Source organism: Psammomys obesus, unplaced genomic scaffold, assembly GCF_907164565.1.
Source record: "Psammomys obesus unplaced genomic scaffold, mPsaObe1.curated_primary_1811, whole genome shotgun sequence".
Classification (NCBI taxonomy): domain Eukaryota; kingdom Metazoa; phylum Chordata; class Mammalia; order Rodentia; family Muridae; genus Psammomys; species Psammomys obesus.
In genome coordinates, this window is record NW_026592118.1 from 37,361,618 (window position 1) to 37,372,660 (window position 11,043).

The window sequence follows — 11,043 nt, forward strand, 5'->3', positions numbered from 1 at the left end:
ATTGGGAAATTTCTAAATGCTCACTTACTATTCCCCAACCTAAGTAGCACTCAAAGCCCCAAGTTTAAAGTCATTGATTATGTTGTTACCAGGACAATGAAAAACTCCAAAAAAATAATTTAAAAAGTTAATTTACTGTTTCCGTATCAGCCAAGAACAGAAACCCAGAGCTTTCTATTTTGTTCATTTAACAAAGGCTTGAATATTCTTCCCAACAGTCCTTTGATTAATTTTGAGTTTGAAGTCAACAAGTGTGAGCCTACCTACATACACACACTCACACACACACACTCCCAGCCTTATTAAAGGGGCAGAGAGTCTCATTTTCAAATGTATAAATATAAAGGAATTCAAGAGATTCTTTAAATCCTAACACTTTCAGTCCCTATATACTGGCTAAAAAGTCCCATATGGATTCCCAGCATTAAATAAATGACACATTTCAAGTTTCAGAGATTTATTCATCAGTGTAATAACTCCAAAAAAATCAACATGATTTCATGCATTAAGAGGAGAGTATTTCCTGGTTAAGTGGAAAATTGTGCGGATGGCTTCAGGAAAACCTTCATTGTAAGCAGCTTTATGGTGAACTTCATAGTTTAGAAGTCGGGGCCTTCTTTCTTCAGTTTGCTGTAGTCAACATTCACTGAATAGAACTTAGAAATAAAAAATTATATTTTAGATTACCAGAACCAGATATAGTATAGAAATTTTAGAATTTGATGCCTCAATTTCCTCAAGTAAAAATTTAGAAATGAAAATTTTAATAATATTTAATGATGTAAACTTAATTCACAAGAAAATACTTCATCTAAAATTGCAGTGTTTTGAGATGGTTTGGGGGAAGTAAATAAAGCATCCAATCTGTAGCTTAAGTATACTCTACTAGTTAGACTTACAGAGAAATTCTATTGCAAAGTGAGTAGTTATTAATTTCTTCTGAAGCATAGTTCTAAGTTTTTCGTTCACCTCCATTACACATATAGGAAAATCTCTAATAGAATGTAAGTATACAGAATTGTCACCTTAGTTGAAGAGCTGCACGTATGATGTGTAAGAACTTTAATCAAAAACATGGCAGGCTAGTAATACAGTGACTCTGTATTGTGACTCTGCAACTCTTCAGCTGCACACTGTCTTTTTCTTAGAGATTTTTCTAAACTCTGCCAGTCCCTTTTGTTGATAGCTTTTAAGTAATATGACACTTTTCCAAATATGTCCTTACAGTCAATTAAAATTCAGTTTATAAATAAATTTTACTGTGATAGTGCTAAATAATGTCTAAGTGCTAGTGAGTTTTTTTTTTTTTTTTCTTTTCTTTTCTTAATGATATTTTGAATCTAGTCTGGAACTTCTACTGGAAAAAACTAATTATCATCTTAATTTTTGCGCTAAAAAATTGAGGCGATAATGCTGTAAATCCTTAAAGATTACATGATTTATCTATAAAAGAATCCTCAGCATTTTCTCTAGAGTTTGTGTGCTGGTTTGAATAAGAATAATCGACATAGGCTACTATATCTGAATGCTTAATTACCAAGGAGTATAACTGATAGGATTAGAGGATTAGGTGTGGCCTTGTTGGAAGGAGTCACTGGGGGTGGGCTTTGGGATTTTAAAAGCCATGCCAGGCCCAGCTCTCTCTCTCTCTCTGAAGATCAGGATGTAGCTCCCATATGTATTCTCCTGCACCATGCCTGCCTGCGGCCATGCTCCCTACTAAGATGTTCATGGACTAAGCGTCCAAAACTGTAAGCAAGCCCCCAGTTAAGTGCTCTTCCTCATCTGAATTATCTTGTTCATGGTGTCTCCTCGCAGCACTGAAACAGTGCCCAAGACAGTTTATACTGAGGGACAATTTCACAGCCGGTATCAAAGCCGGAAAGCACAGCAGTGGCTTAGCCTATGTGAGGGAGGCCCTGTCTTCCTGCCTTTCCACTGTGAAAAAATATATAAACAGATTTCTTCAGACCGCCTTTCCTTCAAACACTCACTTCCTTATTGTATGCAGCCAGATCTCATACAATACAGCCTAGGATGGCCTCCGAGGTGTGTCTGAAGATGAGTTTAGGTTTTCCTGTCTCTTCCTCCTGAGTACTGAAGTGAAGGCAGAAGCCACCACACTCAGTTTTAAGAGTTCTGGGAATGTGCTAAGCTAGTACTTCCCCAGCTGAACCACCTCAGTCCCTTACTTGACTGTTTAACAAAGAAAAATCTCCAAATTATAACGCATATTATTACCATGTCATCCTTAGGTATACACAGACCTATGGTTTCTTGGACATAAAACTGTAAGTAAACCAGCAATATTCTTTGCTGACTGTCTTAAGAATCAGTTTACCTAGACAACAGAACAAGTTATGCTAGTCTCTAACATGTTCACATAATTAGGATATTTACAGATGAATATGAAGGTATAATTATATCATAAAGAAAATAAACATCTAATAGATGCCAACAATATCTAGATGCTGTTGATCTTACTTAATCATCACAATTCTTTGCATTGTCACTGCTTTATAAAAAATCCAACTGAAGATCAAATTGTAACTCACTTAAAACAAAATAATCTAAAAGGCTAGAGAGCTAACTTAATGGTTGAAAGTGTGTACGGCTCTATCTGAGGGCCCAGAATACAGTTCCTGGTACCCATGTGGGGTGGCTCACAACCACCTTGGTAACTCCAGCTCAAGAGATTGACACCTGTTGTCTCAACAGGCACCTGCACTTAGGTGCACCAACACACAATACATGTAACCCCAACCAATAAAATACATCTTTAAAAACAAAACCACATCGAGGTGTGGTGGGTGCTGACAGTGTATGACTTAAATCCAGCATTTGTGAGGCAGAGGATCTCTAAGTTCAAGATCTGCCTGATCTACATATCAAGTTCTAAGACAGACATGGCTACATTCTTAAACCAACTGTTTTGTCAGTGATGCACGCCTTTAATTCTGGCAGTCTGGAAGCAAAAGAAGCAGGCAGGTATCTGAATTATTCAAGGCCAGTCTAGTCAACACACTGAGTTCTAGCATTATATAGAGACCTTGTCTCAACAATCCTCCCTCCCTGACCCCCCGCCTCAAAAGCTGACAGGCTTTTGATGTATTTGCTTTGTACCTAAAATTCTCTTTGGAAGTAATTTTTTTTTTCCACTTCCATGTTTCTACTGTTTTTCTAAACAGTGGTTACCCTGAAAGCATCCTTGGCTGCTCTGATTAATCCTGGTTTTGAAGCATCTCTTCCATTTGCCCAATCTCTTGTTATATGAACTTGCTTTAGGGAACCAATAATTCCTTTTATGAAGCAAATATTCATGTCCTCCTGAAATTTCTACTGAAATTGTAGTTCCCATTGGGATGATACTTAGAAACTGAGCATTCGAAAGGTAATTAGGTTATGAGGACAGAGCCTTCACAATTAGACTATTTTCTTTATAAAAGAAAAACAAGAGTGTCTACGTTTTTCCTCTTGTTGAATGCATTTGGGAAGAGTATCTTCTTCAGGAACAGAACTGACTGACTACCACCTTGGTCTCAACACTTCCCAGTTCCAATAACTGAGATAACTTTCTGTTCCCTAAACTTACCTTTGATTTTTTTTTTATCATAGGCACCTCAAATCTTATTGTCTTAACACAATAAACTCTTATTTTTTATTCACACTGCTGTTTCTAAATCAATTACTTTGCACTCATTTCATTCCAATCTTAAGTCTAATGATATGCCACTTTGGTTCTGAGAGAAATGAAAAGAATAATGGATCAAAAACAAAATAGTTGAAAAGTGGTAAACATCGTCCTCTTGTCTCATCGTTTGCCACAGAAAGCAATACGGCTAAATCTGAGGTATGTGGGCCAGAGAAATAAAATTCTTTGAGGTGAAGACAGAAGTCTTGTCACAGAACAGCCAAGGCTCCCCAGAGAAATCCTGTCCTCAAAAACTTTTCTGAGGTGATGGAAGAATTAACTATGGAGACAATAACCTATCTTACCTAATTAGTTGGGTGTAGAAGTAAAAATAAGTAGATGTCATTTATTCCAGGCTTACAAATCTAGATTTAGTTCTCTTCACCACTCTCAGCAACATTCTTCAGTATCTACCCTCTACTAGCTACAGGTACTCAAGGATCAGGCTATGCTTTAAACATTAGGTTCTGATTTTTGTTTCATTTTGTTTTTCTGTATATCCCTGGCTGTCTTGGAGCTCACTTGGTTCAAGACCAGGCAGCCTTGAACTCAGGAGAACTTCCTGCCTCTTCAGGTACTAGGATTAGAGGTGTGCCACCACCGCCCTACTCTAACAATAGAGTTTTAATGCAGCAGCATTCTATTTCCAGTTCACAGGGCCTAACTTCAGCTCAGTGTCATCATATTCCAAACACTAGTAACTGGCACAACTATTGGAATCATCTGGTGCATTTCTGAAAAACAAGTATACAATACTCCATTAAGTTCTTTGGTCAAACAATCAAATTCTAGTTCTTTTTCTCTTTAACATTTCTTAGATGTAGATACATTCCCCCAATTTCACCTTCCTGAATAACTGGTACTTAAATTCCTAAAACAAAATTACAAATGCAAATGCCTGTATTTTTCAGATGGCCTGTTTCAGCTTGGCTAATGATTTTTCAGTTGTATCTTTAAAGGACAGCAGTTTAAGTACTTACAAACCAAATCATAGTTGGGTTAAACAGGAAGCTTAAAGTAAATAAAGAATAATTTTAAAAGTTGCTATGAACAGTATTAAAACACCTATCTCGACCACAGACTCTTTCCACAAGTCTTAGTCAATGAAGACTCACTGTGACTCTTCTTCAGTGCTAAAGCAAACTTCTGGTTACATAGAAACAACTTGAATGTGATAGAAAACATATGGAAGAATTACATTTTAAACAGATAAATTGTACGACATGAAAATTATACCCAAATACAGCAATATCCTTGACACTATGAAGGTTTGCATGTGAAAATATTACACATAAGAAAGGTTGTTTGGTGAAATCAAACAACCTTGGTATATGAACAAATTCAAAGAGTAGCTATATAGAATGCTCTTCCAGGAATGTTCAAGTGTATCTATGAGTGTTAGCTCATGGCTAAATCAATTTTCATGCCTCCCTATTAATCCTCACCTAAAATATTTGAACCATACAAAGAAAAATTAGCCAACCAAACCACCCAAGGGACCAGAGCTGCCCATACTTCAACAGCAACAGCAGTGGCAGCTGAAGCATTATGAAATGCAAACCCTTATTCCCAGATAAGTAAAGAGACAGGGGCTCTTCAAAATGCCTTATAACGATAATGGCATCTTACCTGCATGTGCCATTTCAAGAAAAACTACCACATAGCCACGTTTCTTATAAAATATGCTTTCCTAAGACTTTTAACAATTTTGTACTTTACCTTGTATTGATCATTGGGACCCAGTTTGTTCCAAGGCTCTGGGTTATTCTTCCTGTCCCAGCTAAAATGAATAAATTATAATTGTTATAGTAAGACACTACTTAAAAGAGGGTTTTAAAAATATTTCCTTAGAAGCTAGTCTTTTGAATAGATCAATCTCATTTCCTATACTATGGCATTATTTTCATTAAAGAGTTAAGCAGAACTAGAATTCATAGTTAAACAAGTATGCACCTGGTAAAAATCACAGAACACAGACTTTTGGTATATCTATTTTCATCCTGTCTTTATAACAGAAATGGTTGTATTTGTATTAAATCTATTTTACCATGCAGATAATACATGAAAGTGTAAAGAATACTCAACCAATCATTTTCCAGCTGCAAAAGGAATCAGTTTATTGAGGAAAAGTTGGTAGAACATTTGCATACAACAGGAATCGTGATTAAGTATTTCATTAAAAAGCAATTATTGTGGTGGTGCACAATTTTAATTTCAGTACTAGAGAGGCCAGACTGGTTTACAGAGTAAGTTCCAGGGAAGCCTGGAAAAACAAAACACAGCAGCAACAACAGCACCCAAACAAAAAGCCCCTGTAATTATCCCAGCCTTCAAAATGCAAGACTTGGTATTAGCAACTCTTACCCATAGGAAACTAAAAGTCAGTGAAATTAGATAAGCTCATGAAGCAGGAAAAGTATACGTGAGCTGCAGAAGCAGCCTTGGGGCTGACTGCATGGCTACAAAACTGTAGTTGTTTCTTCTCTGTGACTTCTCCCAAGACTGTGGTCTCCAGCCCAGCCTCTCAACCATCCAAGTGTTACGCATTTTTACACTCACCAGACATCTGGATTGAACATTGCTAAGCGCAACACATACAGTGCTGCTCCAGTGCCTCCTGCTCCAATAAATATGAAGAGAGGGATCAACTAGAACCAAACAGAGAAAAAATAGTAGCCATTATCACATTCCTTGAACCTGTCCAAACTAAGGCTGCATTGGTTTCTACAGGTCCACTACTTTGCTAACTTGCTCCAAAATGTGAATAAAGGTTGAGCTTAGATGGAAGCAATGTTTCTTTTAATTGTATTCTAAAGACATGATCTGTGCAAAAAAAACATGTTAAGTGGGTTTAAGTGTCTGATTTATTTCTAAGGAGTAAATTATATGGGAAAATAATCCTATAAGTACATTCACCTCTATAACATGAGAACAAGAGGCGGAGGGGAATCCCTTCGAAATCTACTCAACAGTGGCTCTGAAAAGTTCTGTGAACATAACCTTTGTGAAATAAAGAGCATTATTAGCTATCACAAGCACTAGTTTTAGGAATGAACTATGAAAACAGATTGCTATTAATTTTGCTGTGCATTTAGGAAACTAGGTTTAAGGCAAAGACTAAGGACTGTCACAGGGAGTGTTAGGTCCACAGCTCACTACTCTATTGGGCTACACTGGAGGAAAACGAGATGGCAGGAAAACTAAAAGATAAATTTTGGAAATGCCAAGGTTTCCAAGCAAGGTGAGGATTACAAGATTTACATCCCTCGTATTTCAGAAGGCTTGGTGGTGCAATGCAGTGACTATAAAAGCCTCAAAAGCGCCTAACAAACCTGACCTCTCTTGGGATTCTATCCACTCAGAGTACCCTCCACTCCTCTTCGGACCAACCAATCTGAGAGCGTGGCCACAGCGTTCAAACTCCCAGAATGTTTACCTTTCTCGCCGAAGCCTGCCTCCTTCTGCTTCACGCAAAACCCCGCAGTGGAAAGGAACGTTCACAAATAAAAAAGCTTCCAGCAACCAGGTCAACCCAACCGCAGACGGACTGTAACCCCAAAGAACAGCGAAAACAGAGCATCCCCAGGGGACAGAGGCAGGCGCAACCACAACTAAGAGGCCTAGAAAAGATCATCAACTTACGCTGGGATGCTTCCTGGCTTGCCCGATAATCTGGCGGAGCATGTCTGCGGCAGAGGCCTACGTCCACAGAGACAGGAAAACAGCAGGACACACGCTGGCCCGCTTCTGCAACCCGGCTGAGCGGACGTCCAAAGTCATCCAGGACCTCCTACCTGAAGGACCCCTGGCTCCGAGGGCACCCTGCAGCAGGAAAGCCCGGCTGCGGCTGTCCTCTGCCGTGCCTGAGTGGGTGGCCAGCCCTCTCGCGTTCGTCCTACCCACACACTTCCACTGTGAAGCTCAGCATCCTTCATTCCTCCACGGTGCATCTCTCTGATGGGTATATTTCTGCGTTGACACGAGGACGTCTCGGCTGAGCCGACAGGCACTTTCCAGGACGACACGCGTCAGCGCCGGGTCAGCCCGCGGCCGTCTGGGAGCGCTCTCCGCGGGCGCGGCTCCTCAGCGGCGCCTCCCGCCTGGGCCGCGCGCTGACGCGCTCCGGGGCGCGCGTGCCGGGCGCGCGCCGAGCCGCCCCGCGGTCCCCCGAGGCTGCCGCGCGGCGCCTCTGCAGGCTCAGCGCCCAGCTCCCCCAGGTCGGGTCGTGTCTCCAGCCGCCGAGGTCAGCTGCTGCGGTTTGAGACTGCAGCTGCTTCCTGGCTTTCACTGGCGCTTAGGGACAGGAGTTGAAAAGCTAGTAAGTGACTTACAGATGGCCATAGTTTCCTCGGTGTGATTCACCAGATTCTTAGGTCGTGGGCACGCTTGAAGATTGTCGGCCCAAAGAACTTTTGCAACACGTCACTATCCATCCCCGGTCCAGATATTGCATCCTTAAAAGTTCATTCATTGGTTGTTTTTCTGCATTTAACGTTTTCTACTACCCTACTTCAATTTTCATTTATCTTTCTAAATTCTTTTGCCCGAAAGTCCTCCTTGGGACGAGTTTAATGGGCAGTTTGAAATCACAACCAACAATCTGAACCCTTTCCAACTGCCTAGGTATCTTAAAGCTTTTCAAATAGTAAGAGTAAAAAGAGGAGACGTCTTTACCGAAACTGCTAAACTGAACAAGTAGACATTAGCCAAGAGGAAGCCTCATGTGGAGGTGTGTAAGCAAGACAATTCATGTGAAGACCTGAACCACACAACCGCTAAGGTTCTGAACTCTGTTACAAACAGGAAGGCACTTAAAAGGGAAGGCAAAGCAGGGCCCACATCCCAGCCAGGGACCACTTACACAGACTTTAGGAAGCTCACCAAGAAGAGTCTGTGGTTGAAAAGAATTCCTTCGGCTGTGAAGAATGGAATGGAGAAAGGGCTATTGCACTAGTTCATATGAAAGAATTTTAAGTTGTCCTAAGGTAGGGACTGTAATCATTGGGGGGAAAAAGGTTATCACTAAAAAGGACCATAGAAAAGTATGCGGTAGCAAAAGGCCTGATGATTAGACAGATATGGGTGAACAAGGAAAAAAGTTAAGAATAATATGGTGACCAGCTGTGAAATGCCATGCCAGTTGCTGAAATAATCGATACATGGCTATATAAAGTTCATTGAATTTCCAGAGAGCAGAATACATATCAAGATTAGAAAATAAATGCAGGAGTCATTTTATTAATGGGAAAGGAGTTGTAAGACTAAAGTAGATTAGGGGATGGAGTGAAAAAAGATGCAGAGTGTCAAACTGAGGAATTCCAGCATGAAATATGTTTATTGGATAAAGCCAGCAAGGAGGGAAATGTGGTTAATATATGGTGAAGGTTATGAATGTTAGGTCTGACATGGTTTGTTTGTTTTCTTTTCCCCCCATTCTTTCTTTGTTTTTTTTTTTTTTTTTTCATTAATTCACAAAATGTTTGCTAAGTAACTACTCTATACCAGGTAGGTCTTGTTGCTTTTGCTTTTGTTTTTGTTTTGGCTGGCCTCTCAAGATCCTCCTGCCCCAGTCTTCTAAGAGCTGTCATTACAGACATATGCCTCCATGAACACCATTCAGCTTGTAGGAGTTTAGCATTGAAGAAGAAAATACTGTGATAAAACAGACCTACCATGTCAGCTAATAAAGACAAGTAATATACAGATAAGATAACTTTAGATGGTTATAGATGTGCCAATAAAATAAATAACAGTAAAAATGACATGAGAGAGGTAGAAGAGAGATACTTACTTTAGCAAGAGTGGGCAAGGAAAGATTTCTTTGAGGATATGTGACTTGAAACCTAAATTAAGGGCAATCTGTTGAAAGATCTAGGGAAGAACATTCTAGTTAAATGAAATTAACAAGAGATTATATCCAACAGCAACAAAAGAAGTACTCAAAGGAAGCATAAGTGGCTGGTCCAGACACAAGAAAGGAGAAGAAAAAAGTGAGATCACTGAGGGAGTAGCAATCTGGTAATACTTTACATACTACAGTAAAGAATATGATTATGTTAAAAATCTGTACAGAAAGTACTCAGAGGTAAACAAGGGAACTAACGGTAGTGAGTTTAGCCAGGCTGGTAGCAAAGAAATTATAAGATGAGAGGCCCGCTTTACTGAATATTATCATTTGGAACAATAAATATTGGTAAGTATATATACAGGAATGCCACAATTCAAAAGAAAGTAAAGTCTAGAAGTTTATTTTTATTATTATTATTATTATTTTAAAGATCATTGGCCTAGTTCCTAGACATAACGACAATATGGCCAGCCAGGTGAGGCCTCCTTTTTAAATATGAAGAAGGCAGAATTATAAATTTGACTAAACTGTAACCAACAGGTCAAACTGTCAAAGCTTACATTTTGCATATTAAAGTTAAGAGGAATAAATATATGAGCTGTATTTCAAGTAGGGCTGGATAGAGTAGAGGTGACAGTTTAAGAAAGCCATGGTAGAGGAGGCATTGCAAGCACAGCGTGAGTTTCAGAAGTAGGGATTTTGTGTGTGGTAGATTATATCATTTACAAATTCCTCTTGCTTGTCCTGAGAGAGAGAGGTCATTTCATTGCCTCACTAACATCAGGTTTGATAAGGTGAATTTCTTTAGTAGTAAATGAAATGTGAGAACTCCCACAGGCCACACATAATTGTTGGCTCCTATGTGTCTGTTCTCTCTTTTTTTCCTTCATAATGACATCAGAGTATATTCTAGACAGTGGCTGCTTTACCAGTTGGATGTGAAAACGAAAGCCATTTGGAAAGACTTGTTGCTTACCTATGCTTTGAAAGTAGGAAAGAAAGCTTTATTGTCTCAAGTCGAAGTAATTGTGATTACAGCATAGTCTGTCTCAAAAGAATTACAGGTTTGGCCAATGATGAGATAACAGCGTAGTCTGTCTCAAAAGAATTACAGGTTTGGCCAAATAGAAGAGAAGTGGATTACATACAGCTAAAAGGACTCTTAGCTGTTGGTTTTAAAAACTGTGACAGCTTGAGATGTGAATTGATAATATTTTTTTTCCAAACTTGTGGAGGAAGAATCAGAAAGATCAGTGCTTATGAGCTGTTTACATGGATTTAAACCAAGAGTGGAGGAAGAGTGCTGATAAGATCAGAGCCTACTTAAAGACTATTCCCTATCTTAACTTTGCAGTAACTTATACCCAAAGACATTTCAATACTTAAAGACATTCCCATACCTATATACAATTCTTTTCACTATAGTTATCCAGTCTCCAGTCTTGGCTCTACTATAGGTGTGTGTGTGTGTGTGTGTGTGTGTGTGTGTGTGTGTGTGTGTGTG

The 11,043-nt window shown here is 39.4% G+C and overlaps 1 protein-coding gene across 1 annotated transcript; it reads right to left on the bottom strand.

The window, feature by feature from the left end:
* Positions 1-440: 440 nt before the first annotated feature.
* Positions 441-7,492, bottom strand: Ndufa4 (NDUFA4 mitochondrial complex associated). Its single transcript, XM_055612868.1, has 4 exons — positions 7,334-7,492; positions 6,251-6,339; positions 5,411-5,471; positions 441-656 (listed from the first exon to the last, which is right to left on the bottom strand). The coding sequence occupies exons 1-4, from the start codon at positions 7,373-7,375 to the stop codon at positions 600-602; spliced, it is 249 nt and encodes an 82-aa protein (XP_055468843.1). The 5' UTR covers positions 7,376-7,492; the 3' UTR covers positions 441-599.
* Positions 7,493-11,043: the final 3,551 nt, after the last annotated feature.